General features: G+C 35.7%; 1 protein-coding gene across 4 annotated transcripts in view; it reads right to left on the bottom strand.

Moving 5' to 3' along the window:
- The window catches only part of SGCG (sarcoglycan gamma), a 121,711-nt gene that overhangs the window by 25,175 nt on the left and 75,919 nt on the right, over positions 1 to 20,617 (bottom strand). For all 4 annotated transcript variants that reach the window (XM_031049504.2, XM_005149760.3, XM_031049503.2 and 1 more), the window contains 3 exons: positions 18,339 to 18,440; positions 13,405 to 13,492; positions 1,076 to 1,195 (listed from right to left, as the gene is read on the bottom strand). In XM_031049504.2, the coding sequence (XP_030905364.1) occupies positions 1,076 to 1,195; positions 13,405 to 13,492; positions 18,339 to 18,440 (310 nt within the window). The remainder of the gene's footprint in view (positions 1 to 1,075; positions 1,196 to 13,404; positions 13,493 to 18,338; positions 18,441 to 20,617) is intronic.

The raw sequence follows: 20,617 nt of genomic DNA, 5'->3' as shown, positions 1-20,617 counted from the left end.
GTTTTTCATATCTTTGTTAAACATGCTTTCTATTAAAGTTTAGCATCCCTTGGGCAAACAATAATTATTTGATATGGTTTCCTGGTTAAACACACTTGTAATTTCAATTAGGTTAAATAGTAAAAAATTTAAGATAAGACCTTCAGGCGTAAACAGAATTTATTAACACATTAACACATTATAACTTTGGCTTTGAAACACTAATTGTATAGTTACTACATTTGTAGTTTTGCACAGTGAAATAATATGAATATATCAATTCCAGTTAAGACCTCAAGATTTCAGGGGACCAATAATTAGCAAAAATTAATCATGATAGTTCCACTCAGGTTAAAAATATTAAAAATGTAATTGAAAACAAGTTACAGAACATTTCTTGTTATTCCCTTTGATGGATTCTTCTGCTTAAGGAGAACTCACACCTTGATATATCTGCATTAATGCAACCTTTTACCTGGAAAATGAATGCTGACTTTATCAGGTCATATGAAAGGAAACAAGTTTTCATGTGATAACTGACATCTTATTTTTTAAATGAGTACGTTGGTGATTTGAAGAAATAGCCTAAGACAAACCTGTCTTTCGCAAATAGCATTTAAAATATATTACAAATACCATTCTGTCACATATTTCTACACACAAAGCAGAAATACAGTGGCTTTCACTTTGAAAGATAAAATCATATAAAAATATCAGAGAACCATAGAATCATAGAATCAAAGGTTTTCACAAATAAAAAACCCAATACAACTCAATTTGCATTATTTAGGATTTTTCCAGCCTCAGTTAAGAGTGTGAATTGGAAACATTTAATAATTCAGGAAAAAAAGCACTGTTCACTAAAATAAAATATACATATATAAATATTTATTATTTTACTGTGATATGCATTATAATTTTGCTTTTAAAAGTTGTTACTGATTACTTGCTGACACAGGTTAGAATATCCAGATTTCTATTCCTTAATGAAGTAAAACCAGAACCTGCATTCACACAATGATGTATTTAAAAATGGCATTTTTCTTTTTGTTTTTCTTGTGGCTATTATTTGGACATTTCTCAAACTGTTACAAACCTGTGACTCGAAGTTTATCTGTGCCTATTACAACCTCATTTTCATCCACTGTAAAAAGTGGTTTGCCGTCCTTTGAGTTGATCTGAAATTGCTGACCGTGGAATTCTACCATTTTAGGACCTGTAAAGCACAGTAGAATAATGGATTAATTACATCAGTTTTCCTCAGCTTTCTATATAAATTTCTAATAATTTGAATTGCGGTCTTAATAATTTAATGGCACATTTAAGTATGTTAAGGATCATGAAGAACCCAGGTATTCTAAGAATAGTGGTAAGTACTGAAATTGGGTAAGTCTATTTACAAGGTCAGATTTGTTGTTCAAAACTGCCTGGAGTCATGCTTTCAAACTGGGTTTCCAGGGAATTCAGGAAATCCCTGATGAACTGATCAAGACAAACATTCCTGCTTTTGTTGCTGAAACTACTGAGATTCTCTGATCAGTGTGAGCCTATCATCTATTTTTTTTAAAATAAAATCTAATTATCAAAGTCCTTGCAGCATCATCCCTTATGATTAGGGAGGCTTAAATGCTTTAAAATTACAAACATCCCATGTAAGAGTAGGATCTTCAGGTCTTCATAGCAGATGTCAGTTTGGTGCCACAAACCTAACAACTGTTACTGATCATGTTCTTAGAAGAGTTTCAAAAAAGCTGCAAGAGTATTTGCAGTTTGATCTCGTACTCCAAAAATTAATTATCTGCAAGACAGTCTTTATGTATTACCAAATCCTAAATTTAGTAAAAAATCCTGTTCTACAGTATTGATTTGGTAAGCAGATATACATCAAACCCTTAATATTACCCTTTCTACAACCTGATCAATTGAAAATTCAGAGCACGTAAATTTGAGTGTCGATTTGATAGTCATCATCTAAATCTGTGGTCAGAATTAGAACTACACAGAACGGTCAAAGCAGTTAAGACTCCTTTTTAATAAATGTTTGTAATAAATTTTTAATAAATGCATTTCACAGAATATTCACAGGAGCGAGAGGTGCTGATCTGCTTCCTTTCCAGCAGGAACCTGTCTTAACCATGCCTGGTCCCATAAATGTTAAGTATATTCCAGCCAGTAATTCTCAAAAGAAACAGCATTAGGATTATTTATTTCCTCTTTCCAGTTAAAATGACATTAGATGGTGGATGACTGACACACTAAGAAATGTATTCTGGTATTTCCTAAAATCTGCATGGTAGATGATGCGAGAGATGCATACCATAAAGTTCTATAGAATTTGCTTAGTGATTTGCCTGGCAGACGCAAAGGATTGCTTTTAACTGCCCACCAAGTACAGAAAGGGTTATAGAAACCATAATATCCTAAACTAAGGCAACAACTTTAAGGCATAAAACCTGATACAGATTTTATTTGAAGATGGTTAGGACAGAAAGCTGAACTTTGAGGTACATTATACTATGCTGGACATGTGCACCCTGACACAGCTTTACTCATCCCAATTCAGCTATTCTCTAAAGCTCCTCCAAAGCACAACTTTATTTCCGAGAAGTGTATTGCAAAAAGTGAAAAGGTGCTGAATAGTCATTTTTTTTTTTACAGCAAAAGAAACAGTTCTGGGTAAGTGAGGCAAAGTTAGATCTCTATCAATGGTTACCTTCCACAGATTCAGTTCTAAGCTGTGAGGTTTTATAGTGTGAGTAATGTTTCAAATAATAATTAGAAAGTGCTTTAAGTGTATTTGACTTACTGTGCAAACCTGCGAACAATAGGCAGCCATATATCTAGAAGACTCACAAATACATACTGTTAATTTATATATAATTGTTAATTATTTACACACAATTACAGAAAAATGCTTTCATGTGATGAAGATACTGTATGTTTTGAGGAAATGTTATCTACTGATTTCCTTGGTACAAAGGCAGCCATCTTTGAAAATGAATTGCTGGGTCTCAACCATGGCACTTCTGCTTTTTCCTTCTCAATACGTTGGTAGACACAGAAGTTTTAATAAGTTAATAATACATTGGGAAAGAAAAATAAAAAAAAGAAAGGATTTGAAAGAACCAAAGCGTGACCTGACTTGCACCAGGCCTAACTTTACCCCTTCTAAAAGAACATTCATATTCTTGATTTGCTGAATCTATTTCACAGGATACCTTGTTAAAAAAGGGCTTTTTTGCGTTTCTCATAGTAAGAACAGGAAAAAACCTTTCTCAAACAGCATGAATTGATTGATCTAATGTGCGTATCTGCATACTGCCAGAAAATTGACAGTTATTTATTAATTCTATTGTTATGGAATGTAGATTAATTCAGAGAGATGTGATGTAAAAAAAGAAAATAGTTGTAAGACCATAGAATCATAGAGCAGTTTGGGTTCAAAGGGACCTTCAAAGGTCATCTAGTTCAACCCCCCTGCAGCGAGCAGGGACATCTTCAACCAGATCAGGTTCCCCAAAACCACATCACTCTGGTCTTGAATGTGTCCAGGGATGGTGCATCCACCACCTCTCTGGGCAACCTGTGCTAGTGTTTCACCACCCTCTTCGTAAAAATTTTTTTCCTCACTTCCAGCCTGAATCTCCCCTCTTTTGGTTTAAAACCATCAGTTCTCATCTATCACAACAGGCCCTGCTAAAAGATTTTTTCTTTTCTTACTCTCTTCTGCTCTCCATAATTTCTGATAACCTATGGCTATCACCTACTCTTGTATGCTTCACTTTTCTCCTGCCACCTAGAATCACTGAAGCGTTGAATATAAGCCAAAAATCCTGAGTGCTTTGGGGTATTGCTATGCAATTTAATTTTTTAGTTAATTTTTATTAAAGCACCTTACTTAAAATAAGATCTCAATAAAAGTGTATTAAAAATTTAATACTCCTACAGATTCAGTTCTAGTTCCATGAGTAATACAGTACCGAAAGATCTAAAGCTATTGCTTTCAGAAGCGTAGAATTAGTCAGATTTTCATATGGAATGGTGTGGAAGTACTTGCTGGTCTTTTGTTAGAATTAATGTGTTATTACAGAGAACATGCAGCACATCGCGTATATACATTTTATGTTCAAATCATACATCTCTCATCCCTTGAAAAATGTCTCTAATACATTAATATGGAACACTTGCTGTTCCTGTTTCCACTTTTTCTCTCAGTTCTTTTATGCAATGGATACAACAATTACGTCCTCTGAGATCAAAGTAAGGATGCCTTACTGTCAGCACTTCTTATACTTTGTTGTTCTCTATGATTAAACACAAGTCTAGAGATCTCTAAAAAATTAGTTCTGAATGAATATTGCAAACACTGGTCACGCAAACACTGGCAACTGGTACTTTCCCCTCTCAGTATGATTTACTAACTAAATGTCTTTATCCATCTAGTCACTGTCTTCATAAAATACTCAATATAAATATAAAAAACCCCAAACCATGAAACATTTCACAGTAAAATGGATTATTGATGAAACCATAGCAGGAATAGGAGATCATGTTTCTCACACAGTGACGTGACAAAAAGGCCATGGTGTCACATTTTCTCTCAGGCTTAATGAGTCCAGAATGTGTTGCATGATGAGTAACTTCATCAGGAAAAAGTGAAACATGCAGTCCTCACATACGTAAAATGGAAAGGTAAGTACCAAAGGAGAATAAGGCATGATAATTTGAAACCCTATATAAAGAGACGACAGCTGATCTGAATCACTCCTCCCTAAGTGAATACTTTAACCACTCTATCTTCTCATAATGGGTAATTCTTCTTCCTCCAATTATTATTATTATTATAAAGAAATCTGTGGGTGTATTTTCATAAGGTCAGCTCCAGCACTGTGTTTCAGGAGTATTCTATTCCTGCTTACTGATCTGAGTAGAGGACAATGTGACAGGACAATTAAACAGATGGGGCATGACTCAGTTGCCAACATAGCTGTCCAGTGCCATTACATATACTTTGGTGTTCTCTGCCTGGCCTTCAGCTTATTTTAGATGCCCTAGAATATCTAAGACTTCTGCATTGGACTAGAAAGTCTGACATGGGGTCTGTAAGCAGCCTGGGTCCTTCCAGAGTGTCAGCAGAAGACAGGACAAGACAGAATCACAGAAGAATGCTAATCAGAGATCACATCTGGAAGTCGCCTAGTTCCACTGCCTACTCATAGCAAGGTCAGCCTGGCTGGAACTCAGATGAAGGTGCTCATGGTCTTATTGAAGTGGGATTTTAATACCTCTGAGGAAGGCGATTCAGTAGCCTCCTCAGACAACCTGTCCCCATGGTTAATTTTTCTAACAGCAATATTTCCTCCCCTTCTATCCAGTTTCATTTTGCTTTAATGCAGCCTATGACTGCTGCTTCTTGCCCTTTTGCTGTGCACCTCTAAGAAAAGTCTGCCATCTTGCCTCTTGCCCTCCTAGTAGCAGGCAGAAGTCAGAAGCCCCCTTTAGCTTTCTTTTCTGCAGGTTAAACAAACACAACTTCTTCAGCTTCTTATACTTCCATTCCCTGATCATCTTAATGGCATCCTATGTGACACTGCTCAGTTTGCTCATAGCTCTGTCATACTGGAGAGGGCTTTACACAGCATTCCAGGTGTAAGGGTGGAATGATACAGCCCAGTATGCTATTAGACGTCACTGTCACATTGGTATACTGCAGATATATGTTCAAGTAGTACACCAGGGTGGGTGTGCATTTGTGTGTCTTCTGCAGATCTGCTGCAAAAATACAGGGATCTAGCTCCTTTTTTGGCCACTAACTGCCACTGAGTCTCCTTAACTTTAAGAAGGAAGCACTATTACACTTAAAATGAATAGTCTTTTAGATGTACTTAACAACCCAAATTCTACAACAGATTATAGTCACAATGAATTTCAACTATTTTAAGATGACCTTTACAAATTCAACTAGCATCTACCAATGACAATAATTCAATCTTCTTATTACTTTAAAGGATGAAAATACAGGAACTATATTCGCCCTCAGCAATAGCTATTATCTTCAAATTATCATCCAGTGATTTATGTCAATGACTACTACACCATACAAACCAAAATATGTTTGGGATTGCAAATTTACTGAAGATTGTAAAAATCGAGATGGTTATAAAATATTGAAAAATTCCCTTTTTTTTTCATTTATTTTGAATTCCTTCCTCCCACTGAAAAAAACACTGGGGTTACTCAGATGAGTAATTGCTCTCTGATGAGAGAGAGGTAAGCACTACCTGGTTCTTTTTCCAAAGAAAAAATTATTTACCAAACATTACCCTTTTTTTCAGAGCTAAGCTCTATAGACTTACATGTATACTGCTTTTCTTCTAGACACAGTCAGAGAAGTGACAGCATAGTATTCAAATCCCCTTGGCCAAGATAAATTTCCCCTTAACTATGATGCTGGCATATACACATATTGCAAGTTGGCAATACACATAACTACCTGATTGTAGTTAGTTATGCTAGTTAGAGGATGTTTAAAGTGTGGCTTAAGTCAGCACTGCTGACCCTGAACATCATCATGTATTTCCTCATACAGATTATCATTTTTGGGGACAGGGTCTGTAAATCTTGCTATGGTAAGCACCTTACTATACACGGTACATAGACTTTAACGACTGTTTTTTTTTTTCCAAAGATGCTTTTCAATGGAGTCTAAATATAAAACTGCAACTGTAAGGACTGGTTCTTTTTGTAAATAAGTTTTCATGGATATATACTTAATTTAATTTAAATGTATATTCATTGCTACTTTTTTCTGCTATTTGTTTTATTTTCAACATTATACTAATTTAAATACACAATGGTCTTACAAAAGACTAATAGCACACGCATTTAATGTATAACAGAAACATGTTTTCCACTGAGTAAAAGGGAAATAGAAAAGATGATCAGATAAAAAGTCTGTAGGATATTTTAGAAGCCACCTGTCATTCTCTAAATTTTGCCTGATCTGAGTCAACAACTAAATTTTACTTTTAAATAAAACTGTCATGTGTGTGTTGATATAATCAGATTCACTGATAGCTCAAATTTTTATACTTTCGAAAGTAAAAATCCCTACTTTAATCTCCTTGGAACAAATATTGTAAGTTCATGATCACAGAAAGACTTAATCACCTCAAAAAAGACTTCAATGAAGTTTCCAATTTGTATTTCTATTAATTGCTCCTATGTTGTATCTTTCCTTCTTATAACCCAGCTGAAGAGCAATAAAAGTTGTGCAAATAATCATCTTCCTGCAGTACAAAGGTCTTAAAGAAATATGTCCTGGCTTTTATCTTAGACATAAGAAAGAACTTATTTGGACAAAAATGGAGTTTTTAATAAAAACACTGTTGGGAAAAATAGAAAAGAAAAAGCTAAATGATTTTACAATATCATTAACTAAGTCAAGTTTATGAAACTTCAGGGTTTTCCCTGTGAAAACACCATCAAACTCTTCCTGCATACATCATGCTTCCTTAACACTGTTTTCTTTCTATTATGTCTCTGATGAAAAAATACCATCACCTGAAAATGAAATATTGTAAGAAATATATGATAAGAAAACCAGAAATGATTTGATGTTGGAAAGTAGTAGTTTATATATGGCCATTAATGCTAATGAAGCAGTATATCAGGTACTAGCACTTAGTTTCATTAGAATGTTCTGTTTGAAAAAAGAGGGGTGGGTTAGCACAAATGCTTTCATTTTAACAGCTGTTCGTATTAATGACATGGACATGAAATCTCTAGACATGAGTTTGAAAAACAATCTTTGCAAAAGCTGACCCTGCTTTTCAGTAAAGATAGTTGGAAATATGCTGCTTTTTAACTGCTTTCTTAGTATTCAACCCTGGAACACCACTGCAAAACCTGACTGCATTACATTCACCCACTGGTAGGCTATATATGTAAGCATATGTTTGCTTAGGTGAACTATCATTTAATGTTTGACACCAATGTTGCTCTTAAGTATTTGATAACTGACTACGTATGTATCCTGTATGTTTCTTTTATACATAGTTTGTATTCATTATAATTCACCATCGACAAAGTACGATAATCTTTTAGACTAGGTTGTTTTATTATTGCCAGGTGAGACAGAACCTTGGGTAACATGATCTAGTGTGCAGTGTCCCTGCCCATGGCAGGGGGGTTGGAACTAGATGATCTTAAGGTCCTTTTGAACTCTAACCATTCTATGATTCTATTATTCTGTTATGGCCCAGGATGCTATATTTCTTTTTTGTTCTAGGATTGAATAAGACTTTGAAGTGGTAAGTATAGGAATCTTGGAGATGATGGTCAGCAGCTTTATTCAACTGCTTTCTTGGATTATTGAAGAAAGTTCTAGATATTCAGTTCTGAAGGCTGATGAACAAGCTGTGATAATAACATCTGAATCTTATTCATGGTTTTAAAGACAGGAGCTATTCTAACGAAAATAGTTCTGTAGACACCCTTGCCTTACTTATAAGCATCTCTTCCTATGGTTTTTTTAAACCCATCTGACTCTTCCACACCTTTCCACATCTGTGATTTCCTTCAATTCCTTCCTTGCTGTCTGTTGGTCAACATCCGTTCTAGGCCCCATTTCTTTCAGAAGTGTTCCCAAAGTCCCAAAGCAATCACATCTCCATAACCCCTCAACTAAAAGTCCCATTTCTTTCTTTTTTTTTTAAGTTTAAATTATTAATTTTAAAATAGAAATTATTTACTTGGTTTTAATATTAGTTTCTTTGGTCATATATGAGTTTTAAATGATTTAAAAGAGCAGCTCAAACAAAATGGGTATTTCTGTAAACCAGAAGGACACTGAAGTAAAAAATGAATAAAGCACAGAACTTTTTTTTTCAATTTAGTCTTTTCCTGACGAACAGTTAGTTAAATACACTCACATTGAGTGAGGCTTCTGAAAACAGTGTAATTATGGAACACAGTCCAAAACACCAGATCTGCAGTATGTTTTTTTAAGAGCTACAATGTCCAGATAACTCCTGCAAGAGGTATGTCATTCAGGTAAACCAAGGAGCATGTAGAAACTTTAAAACTAGAGTGCTCATGGTGGAAGTTGCTTTCACTTAATGTCATTTGCGTACATCTGTGATTCACGAAGAAAACACTTCTCATTCTTTCATAATATGTGTCTGTTATCTTCATGCGCAGAATTTTATAGAGCTCCTCAAGTAAAGATTTCTTTCACATCTCTCTTGTGAATTACTTCTATGGAAGACTGGGTATTTAAATCACTCTTAGTAACTTCTTAAAATATTTTAACAGATCATCTGAATCACAATCTTCTTTGAGTTCAAAGACATTTTTGTTATGATCTTATGAGTAATACTGTATTATATTGTCATACTCAGAACAATCCAAAATTGATCTATACAGTTCCTTCACAATGGCAGTTGCCCTTATTTGTAAGATGAATAGAGTATTAAGACATAATACCAGCATACTGACAACTGTGGAAGGCATTAATTCTTTAGAAAAAGCTTGTGCATACAAATTTAATCAGCCACACACCTATTTTTCACACTTCTTATCAGGAAACATCATCTTTCTTGCATGCATTTTCTGACTGTCTAAGGACAATGGCTAAAAATACCAAGCTATGTATAGATGGTTGTTTACTTCAGCATACTGCCACTTACCCCAGTCACCGTTGTTTGGCCATATCTTTAGGTATTAACAGAGTTCTTTACATTATTAAGTTTTTACTGGTTTTCTCAACATTTTTCTATCAGTCTAAAATTAGTATGATTTCGTATAAGTAGTATTTCATGTTAGTATTTACAAAGGTACCAACTACACCAGACAGCAAATAAGACCAATTATTAATGAATTCGGTAAATAGAATTGCCAGTCAAAAAGAGATTACTCAAACATCAAACATTTTAAATAATATTCAAATGCACATTACCACTTTCTTTTGATGTAGTTTTGATTTTCTCAGGCTCAAATAATTTTTTTTACCCTCTTACCTGAGTATTTCTTGTAAAGCAAGCCAGAGTGCTGTCAGAACTTTCCTATTTCAGTGTTGCATTTGAACTCTGAACACATTTAAAAGATTTGAGAGGTAGGTCTTCCAGTGTACAGATGCAGGTCTTCCAGCGTACACTCTGTTCCTTCCTACTGGTTTACTCATATATACAGCCCCTCAGCACAGCCAGGCAACTTTTTGACTGGTCAGCACTAAGTATTTGGCTTTTCCTTAGGAAAAGGTTAAAGATGCTTGAGATCAGAAGGTACAAAATACACTGAATTGCAAGTTACTGGGACTAGAGCCAGAAAAAAAACAGGTGATGAAAAGTGAAGAAACAGAATCACATTACCAGTAGGGAAAAATACTAAATGTGGGTGGTACTTGCTCTAAATGAGTCATTACGGACAAGCCAGTTCTCATTCAGTAGAACTCTCCCCGCTAAACAGCACAGTTCATATTCTACAACATGGGTATGTATTGACCCTTCTTTGTCTAAGTCTTCAGGTTAAAAGTTTTCTTCAATCTAGATGGAATCAAGCCCTACAGAGCAGATATTTCTAACTTTATATTTATTTAAGGCAGCACATTCCATCTCACTTTCTGTACTGCTCTTAGTCAACACTCTCAGAAGATGATTAAGAGGGGACTGGGAAGGAGAAAAAAAGAAAAAATAGTCTGAGATTTGTTGTTGCTTTTGCCAGGCAAGGTAAAATCTATAGCCATCGCCTGGCACAACAGAACTAACATTTCTTTCCTTTAATTAAAATATATCCTTACACTGCTTCCAGCACAGAAGCTCTGTTAACAAGAAAGATACGCTATGCATGAATATCTTAGACTGATCATTTCTGGACCTCAGTAGCATTATAGGTGCCAAAGTCCAAATGAGCAAATCATCTGTATCGTTTTTCAGTGCTGACCTTTCTTCCCCAGCAAACTTTCCTAATTGTTCATGCTGAAACATTGTATGAGAAGCCATGTACCCTCCACCTGCCAAAAGTATGTCATGTTTCCATCTTAAATTATGAAGTTGCCTTATTTCTGTAGGGACACAGTCCCCTAAGTGCATTATGACTATATCAAGCTATGGTGACAGAATTGAGTTCAGTGAAAATCAAAGCAGCTTTTTTCACTTTCATGAAAAAGCACCTGCTAATGATGGGGTCACTCATAAGTGGCTAAACTCAATACAGGACTGAATATTCATGAACTCCTGCATACCACACCTTTCCTATTAGCAGTCCTAGGTCATGCAGGCTGGACACAGCCTGTCAAACAATGCATTATGCCTTTGGGCTACTGTCAGACATGATTATATCTGTAAGTTTCTCAGACTTCGGCAGTGATCAGGTTGGGCAAATTAGTGTGGTGGTCAATGATATGCTCTGTGGTCTGCCCTTCCAAAACAATCTCCTGACAACTTCTCATTAGGCAGGATAGGCACATGACCACAGTGCAGATACACGTCTGGTCCCATGATGGGCAGCCACAAACAGTACAGAGCAGACAAAATCAACAGCATAAGTCACAGAAACTTCGAGTTTGGTCTTGTGGTCACTGTATAGTTAATTACTGCAAACTATTTAATAACTTTACTAATAATATGAAACTGTGCATTTCAGCCCTTAATTATTATCAAAATGAGATATGAATGCTACTGTCATGTTTTGATAAATGTTTAGGGATATTTTCTTATGAAGAATAATTCAGATCTTAATTATTAGCTTGAATTACAAGAGATTTAAAAAAATCTGAAGGCCAAATTGTGATTAATTGAATAATTATGCACTTTCAAGGGGAATAGCAGTCTCCTTCATATTTTTTTACTATACTTTAAATTTGAAGGTTGTTTTAAAACAGTGAAGATTGAAGTATGTTCAATGAATTGATATCTTAATTCTTCAAACAGGAACTGTCACAGAATTTACAGTCTCATTAGCATGGAAAAGTTGCTCACCTGGGCCCCAATCTAGTAAAATACTTGAGCACTTCATAATAACTTAAGCACTTGTCGTGGTTTAAACCAATCCGCACAGCTTGTGCACTCACTCCCCTCCCTTGCTCCCCCGACTCCTGGAGAGTTAGGAAGGAGAGTCCAAAGAATGTAGCTCCCACAGGTTGAGAAAAGAGCAGTTTAATAACTAAGGTATAACATAAATCACTACTGCTACTACTACTAATAGTAATAATGATAAAGGAAGTAACAAATGAAGAGAATACAACACCGCACCAGCCACCGACCCATAACTCACCCCACCCTGCCCGACCAAGCTCCAACCCCCAGAGTCTTCCAGCCCTTCCGGGTAACTCTCGGATACCTCCCGGGTATGATGTGCTATGGTATGGAATACCTCTTTGGCTAGCCTGGATCAGATGTCCTGTCTCCACCTTCCTCCCAGCCTCCCCTCCTTCCTGGCAGAGCATGAGCTCAGAAAAGGCCTTGGACAAACCAAACATTTGAGCAGTAACTCAAAACATGCTTGCTATCAGCAACCGTTCCCAGCCTGAAAGTCAAAACACAGCACTGCACCAGCTACCAAGAAGGAGAAAAAATGACTGCTACTGGGGAACCCAGGACAGCACTTAATAATAACTTAATAATATTAAGTTAATATTGAGCACTTAATAATAACTTAAGCACTTAATAATAATATTAAGTTCAAAATTAGAAATGTATGTTTTGCTGCATGAGAATCTTACAAGAAGCAAGTTAATAAATTATTACATTTTTTCTCTAAAGTCAAATAAAGATTGAAAAATATTAACAAAACTAAGAAAAATGTATCTGACACATATCGTTGACATTCTTGCCTTAAAAATACAACTTAAAGAGTAATACTTGCTTATTCTTTCTGCCGTGGTCTATTACCTACATCTGTCTAGATCTGTTGATTGCCTCAAGTAAACCAATGTATCTTACTGCTATCAAATACAGTAAAATATGTAAGTTTCTGTGAACTGGCTTCCTTTTTTTAAAAAAAAAAAAGTTACTTATTTTTATTCTATTCTTTTTTAATTCTATTATATCTGCTTAAATGTTTTTGTCTCTGCTACACTAGAAAATGAAGTGAGACATATGGACCTGTAAGAAAAAATAATTTTCTTAGAAAATGATTTGCAACTATCAATAGATTATTTACACAATAAAAGAAGTAACTTCTGCAGTGGCCTTTACTGAATAATTCTCCAATAAAGAAGTGCTTCAAATATTTACAGAATCAATGCTGAACTGAGCAACTGAAAACATACTGTTGATACTTACTGAGTGGCAGCTGTACTATTGATACATGGCCATAGCAGTGAAAAATGATAACGTTTACTGCTTTATATCCTCAAAACTCCTTGCAAATATTCATTATAATGTTTCCAAAACAGCAAACAAGGAAAAATCACTTAAGACTTACCCACATTTAATCTGCCTGTGACTTCCCCATTTGAATTGCGAGCATTAACAGTCACGTTGTGAGTAGACTGGAGAAGCAGTGATGAGTCCTGGAGTACAGAGGAAAAAAAACCATCCACAGTGTCATCAAATAATCTGGGCTCGTATTTTTCAATAAACTTCAACTATATCAGGTTTAAAATAAGAAGAAAAACCTAGAGAATACATCAGGAGATCAAAATCTGTGTTTCTGGATGTCGTGGTTTAAACCAAGTCCCCCAACTCCCGGAGAGTTAGGAAGGAGAATCCAAAGAATGTAGCCCCCACGGATTGAGATAAGAACGGTTTAATTGCTAAGGCATAACACAAAACCCCTACTGCCATTTACTACTACAAATAATAATGATACAGCAAACAGCAAGTGAAATGAATGCAACACCACACCAGCCACCGACCCATAACTCACTCCACCCTGCCCGGCTGAGCACCGCGTGTTCCTTCCTCCATCTTTCTCCACAGCTCTACCCCTCCAGCTTTCTCTTTCCCAGTATGCATCCTGGGCATCACGTGCTATGGTATGGAATACCTCATTGCCTAGCCTGGGTCAGGTGTCCTGTCTCTCCTTCCTCCCGGCCTCCCCTCCTCCACCTGGCTGGAAAAAACCTTGAACAAAAAACACCCTTAAAACATGCTCAAACCATGACACTGGACCAATGAACATGGTTGCTAGCATTTTATCTTTAAAAAAAAAAAGAAGCGCAAGATTAGCTACATTTCAATACATAATTGAGAGTCTGTTTAAGTGAATTGTGAATACCCCACTCTGCAATTCTGCACCATCATATTAATTGGTGAGAAACATGAGCGTGCATTCTGCTTCCTCAACAATCTGTGCAGCCTATATGCTTTGTCTTGATTTTGACACCTGCCACTGATTCTCCCAGCAAGGAAACACAGACAGTGTGATGGAGAAAGTGGCAGGTTGACTAGCTCAAAGATGACTTTAATAGATGACAGTACAGATAAGAGTGTCAATCTAAACTAAATCATCTCCCTGTCCTCCACTCAGAAGGATGACAAAAGTGTATTAACAGACTGCACAGCATCACCTGCTTGTCCACATCTCTGCACCATGATTTGAGCCTAAAACACTCTGTGCTATATCTAGTGTTGCAGTATACTAAATCACATCTGAAAGTCACAAAACAATGGTACTCATATTCAACTTAACTTTCCTGCACCACAGCTGGGACATATGCAGAGCAACTAGATCCTCAAGGCTATCCATGCTACTTACAGAAGCCAGGGCATGCTTCCTGCTGTAGCTGGTATCTTCATTCATTCCTAGCACACCTTATCACAATTGAGTCTAGCTATGGCAGACAATCCAAAATTTCATGTCATTCTTAGGCTGCAACCAACATGGAATTACTTCACCAAACCAAAACATACCCTTGTGTTAACTCATGGCTTGGTGTACAGGTGCTTTGCTACTAAGTATACTTTCTGTCAAAAGGACAGTAATCTTTCTCAGTTGCCAAAATATCAGGAACACAATATGAAGACAGTATTAGTAAGCTGTTGGCTTATGACACTGGTGATACTCGTTCCTAGATAAATGATTTTCTAACTACTGAAATATTGTATAGATTGTATATATATATATAGTATATATATTGTACATATATAGCTTCTAGTAGTTCTTCTGGACTCAAGAGAATTTCTGTAACACCTTGAAAGACTAACCCCTGAAAAGCACTCCCAAGTCATGTTTCTATCATAACTTAATGCGTAGAGTGTGAGATAACCTGAGAATTTTGAACACATTTTATGTGAAGAATTTTACTACAAACACTTGTCTAATAAGTGATAGAAGCAACACACAATTTGGAGTCCAACTTACACTTTCTTTTCTTAAACAGAAGCCCAATATCTTACAAGTAGGAAGATAAGCTCTCTCAAAAGGAGTCACTAAGTGAGCAAAATAAATTAATCTCACTTTGTAAATTTTATCAGGAAAATGTGAGAGCACAGAATTGACAAAAGTTATGAAAAGTCTTAAGAAAGAAAAAGTAACCAGTGTATTAGAATGAACATTAATGGTAACAAGTTAGTATGAGGTGGAAAGGGAAAGTCAATAAAGATCAGGTAAATATATCACAACTAAGTACACATGCTAATTGACCCACAAATCTGGGCATCTTTATTACACTTATCTGACTGTTGCTGGTTGATTTAAAAACTAAATTAGTAATTTTCAGTATTAAATGACACCTGCAGGATCCACATGTATGCTGCTGACTAATTAAAATCTGGTAACATATTTATAAATACTCATCTTTTATTATTCATGAATATGTAGTAGCTAATATAGTGGATGAAAAATTGAACTTGAGTTGGCAATGACTACCAACAGGCCAAAGGCCAATCGTATCTTGATAGAAGACTGGACTTGAGTTGGCAATGACTACTAGCAGGCCAAAGGCCAATTGTATCTTGAGCTGCATCCAAAGGAGTGTGACCAGTAGGACAAGGGAGGTGATTCCGCCCCTCTAATCTGCTCCTGTGAAACTCCCCTCTACACAGTACTGCATAAGTCTATGTCTGTCCTCAGTACAAGAAAGACACAGACCTGCTGAAGAGGGTCCAGAGAAGGGCCACAAAAATGATCGCAGGGATGGAGCACCTCTCCTGTGAGAAAAGGCCGAGAGTTGGGATTGTTCAGTCTGAAGAAGAAAAGGCTCCAGGGAGACCTTATTGCAGCTTTTCAATATGTGAAAGGGGCCTATAAGAAAGATGGGGAGAAACTTTTTAGCAGGGCCTGTTGTGATAGGTCGAGGGGTGATGTTTTTAAACTAAAAGAGGGGAGATTCAGGCTGGATGGGAAGAAGAAATTTTTTGCAATGAAGGTAGGGAAACACTGGCACAGAGGTGGTGGATGCACCATCCCTGAACACACTCAAGGCCGGGCTGGATGTGGTTCTGGGCTATCTGGTCTAGTTGAAGATGTCCCTGCTCATTGCAGAGGGGCTGGTCTAGATGACATTTGAAGGTCTCTTCCAACCCAAACTATTTTATGATTCTATGAAGATGCAATGGTGCTGCCCACAACTCTGCGCTGGACTCGTAATGAAGGCATAAACTTGTGATAGGTTCCAGAGATGATGCACAGCAAGTAGATTTCAGTTAGCAGATTGCAACGAGAAAACTATTAAGGCAAGAAAGCTGCTATGATAGCTGAGGGGCTTAATTCTCTAACAGGCAAACTTAGAAAAAGAAATCATAACAAATAAGCAAATTTATGAGAATAAATATATAGATGGCACTCAGGAGATCAAGTGACAGGCAACTAACCCTCTAAAGAGTTCAAATATTCAAAGAGCAAGCCAACAGATAAATAGAATACCTCCAAAAAATTATCGGTTCATAAGGGGCAAAGATATGCAGTAGCCTGAAGGCTTTAATTAATGTATGCTACTATTAGAATGGTTCATTAGACAGCTAAACTTCTACCAGCTGCTGCCACACCTCTTTCTTACTATATAGTACTAAATGTATTAAGGCCTGGAATGAATACAAATGAGCTAAAAGAGCTTAACACTGCATAACATTTTTGGAGGAAGAGGGAGTTCTTAAGTGTCACCTATGCTCGTCTTAAAAAGTTACATGCCTTACTGGATAAACAACCTCAAAGGAAATTCATTTAAGCACAAAAACAGTTTTCTCACTGCCTATGAGACAGAACACACATAAAATCAAAACTGAAATACAGGTTTAGTAATGTAATTTCACCTGTTAAGAGCTGCTACTGGAAATACTTTTGCAGAAAAAGAAAGGTTTAACAGATGAAAAATATGCTGTCATTGCTTAAATTTCAGTAATCAGCATTTTAACAACTACCGTATGATAAACTTATTTATGTTTTCTCTTGCTTTATTAATTCAAACACTACATTTTTCCCTAGGTTCAGAAAAGTCTCATAGACAGCTATTTGTTCTTGGTGAGGATGATTGCAAGTTTGAAGTAATGAAAGAGCCATATCTGGCTTTTATTCTCATTGAATAGTACTTGAAAGGTCCCATTGTTTGATTGGTTTATAAAACATGGCTCATTTTGTAAGAGTTTAGATTATGGATAATAGTTCTGAAGAAGATTCATTTATTTGGCCAGAAACAGATACTGTTGTACAAAAAAATCACTAGAATAAGTTTCAGAGTTCATCTGGATTATTAAAAACCAATTCGTATTCTCTCTTCCTTCCTGTGAATCCAGTACTTCAATAAAAACCTTTTCTACCATATACATTCTCAGAGCAATTTTAAAGTTAATCTGCTTCATTAATATTTTATTTGACTAAATATGTTATTCTTTCTTCACCTCAATAACAACAGTTTTCTAGCTACATAAACACGATTAAATCCTGAATATTTCCATTTAGTCTGGTAGATTTTATATATGTAAATATATAAAGATATAATACATTTAATATCATTGTCCTAAAAGTGACAAAACCTGAACTTATTAGAGAAAATGCAATTTTTCTGATAGGATCCACTGATTTTAGAGATACTGCAACTATTCTGTAATGGGTGAATAAACAAAACAAGCAGCATCACAGAAGCATGCACTAAAAAAAATGTATCCGTAAAAATAACAAAAAACTTCCTCCACACTCTTAAAATGTTAGCATGACTTACATATAATGACTTAATTCCTTTTAGAGCTACTTCTTATCACATGCCTAAGAGAAAAATATTAACTCTTCCATAGCATCAGAACATTGAACTGACCATGCTTGTAAAGTAGGCAAAAATATACACACATACATGCACGCACACACATGTATTTATATTTCCATGACAGCTGCCTAGACTTTGCCTAAATTCAGTTGTTCATCAGTGCCTTAATTTAGGCTTATTGAGAGATTATCTGCTTAGTGGTAAGATTATCACTTACCACTCGAGAGTGGATTTCTTTGGCATAAAGAGGGAATAAGAATTCAGATTCCCCTTCCAGACGAAGACCTTCTTTCGTAACACGCAGGTGTCCCATTCCAGTCTGAGGAGAAGATGCAAGAATTATTAGTATTTTATTATTGATGCTGTATTTATCTTTTGTTATTTACACAAACTGAAAATTTCCAGAGCTGCTTGCCTCCCATTATTGATTTAGATAACCATAACAATGCATTTAGAATTCTGTGAGTTCCTCATTTCTTTGAGGAGAGTTTTTCTTTAAGAAATTGTAGCTTTCAAGAAAAAGTTATTAAAATTGGGATTTTTTTAAGGAAAAAATATAACATTACAGTAATTAACTTCAAAAGAAGTGTGCTTGTATTGACTGGAACAGTCTTTGTACTTGCTTTCTAAAAATGTCATGAGCAATAAACTTTTACGCGACTCACATAAGACACACCTTATGTTAACATTTCAAGTTTATCAGTAATGTACTTTACAAGTTTTACAAGGGATGTAATACTTCCAAGCCTATTGAGGAGAAAAGGAGGAATTTTTACTTTCTTCAATTTTCAGTTATTACTTCTTTCTTTCTAATTCATTTTTCTTTCCTTCGTTTCCCTACTCACCCCCCTCCCACCCCCCCCATAATGCTAGGTCAAGGCTCTATCTTTTATGCTATCATCTTCCTTTCTCTCTATCACCTACTTGTCAGTTTTTGTACCTTCCTCATTCTTAGTTGCTCTCTCATGATTTTAACCCAGTTATGCTTCCCAGGCCATATCTTATTTCCTTCTTTTTAGTTTCTTTCATCATTATTATAATAGAATTGATGATGTGAAATGAGTCAGGAATTACTTCATTAAGTACATCTGAGGACTTGTAAGCTTCAGCTGCCAACTATTTCACAGGTATTTAGCCAATTTGCAGAGGATTCACCCCTCTCCCTGTCAGAAAAAAAGAGAGAACACTTGGCAAAACTTTGCAGCCTTACAGCTCAGTCATATGTGAAAATATTTCAAGTCAACTGCCTCAAACTACAAAAAAGAGGTGGGAGGGCCAAACAAAAAACAGTAAACCCCAAAAGTATTTCCACTGTAAATATTTTTTAAGGTTGCTCTTCACTTAAGTAGAGAAGGCTGCTGATGACACATCAATAACCTGTTCATCTAATGAATTAAGCCTACCACCAATAAAAGTTATAACTGAGACTGTTTTCAAATGTATGTTCTGACCAATGTCATTATATATTTTATATATATGTAATCCTAAATAATATGTCTAACCAGCCTTCAGTGAATAACTGGAGCACTGCAGCTGTTTCTTTTTTTAACAGATCTGAAGAGAGACAAAAAACAAGCTCTGCTTACATTCCATAAGGTAAGAAATATTCATGTCAGCAGTTTGCTCCACTGGAGAGTACAATGTGATTCTTCCTCAGCAAGGATTTATTTCAGGAAAGAGGCTTTCAGAATAGCTATTTATGGAATCTGTTATTCAGGGTCAAATATTTTACTGCTTTGAAATATATAATGTACTGACTTTTCTCAGTGGAAACAATTTCCAAATTCCAGACCATCACAAAGCTTTTAAAGAATATGTAGTATATACTGATACATCTCATGAGACAAAACTGAAATAAAACCTATGATGAGCCCCCTATGGCTTTCATACTCACTATTTCTAGCCAGCATTGTGTGATTTAGAACTCTTTTTCTAGAGAAGACTATGGACAGGTTTTTCTAACTAGTAACACAAACCAGAGATCAACACCAGAAATATAGTTTTTAAGACAAACACTTTTAAAAAATATGGCACAAAACATTAGGATATTCTAAAGAAATACCAATAATAAATGGTTCTAATTTACATAACTCAGTTTAGGGTGTCATTATTTGATCTGACCTTATGCCTTTTCTTGTCAGGTGAAAGTACATTATATTAGTCATCAGATTTATACACAGTTTGCGTATTTTTCTGGAATATAAAGAATTAAATAGACAGTATATTATAGAGTAAGTATAAAAAATAACACTGTCAAATCTTAAAATGTATGAAGGCAAAGGAAGAAGAAAATAATTCTTCCTCTGAAACAGACTGGGGAAAATTAACAGGCTCCTGGGTAGCTGTCTCTATCCTGCCTTTGGCTTTGAGAGGAAGAAATTTTTAGTGGAGACAAAACCCCTATAACTGATGTTGAAAAAGAAGATTATGCAATTGAACAAGCACACTCTTTCAAATGTATTCATATTTTTCCGCAATGATTATTCTAAAAATGCT

The sequence above is a fragment of the Melopsittacus undulatus genome, chromosome 2 (assembly GCF_012275295.1).
Source record: "Melopsittacus undulatus isolate bMelUnd1 chromosome 2, bMelUnd1.mat.Z, whole genome shotgun sequence".
NCBI classification, from domain to species: domain Eukaryota; kingdom Metazoa; phylum Chordata; class Aves; order Psittaciformes; family Psittaculidae; genus Melopsittacus; species Melopsittacus undulatus.
Note: the sequence above shows the minus strand (reverse complement) of the source record. Positions and strands in the feature narration are given on the sequence as shown.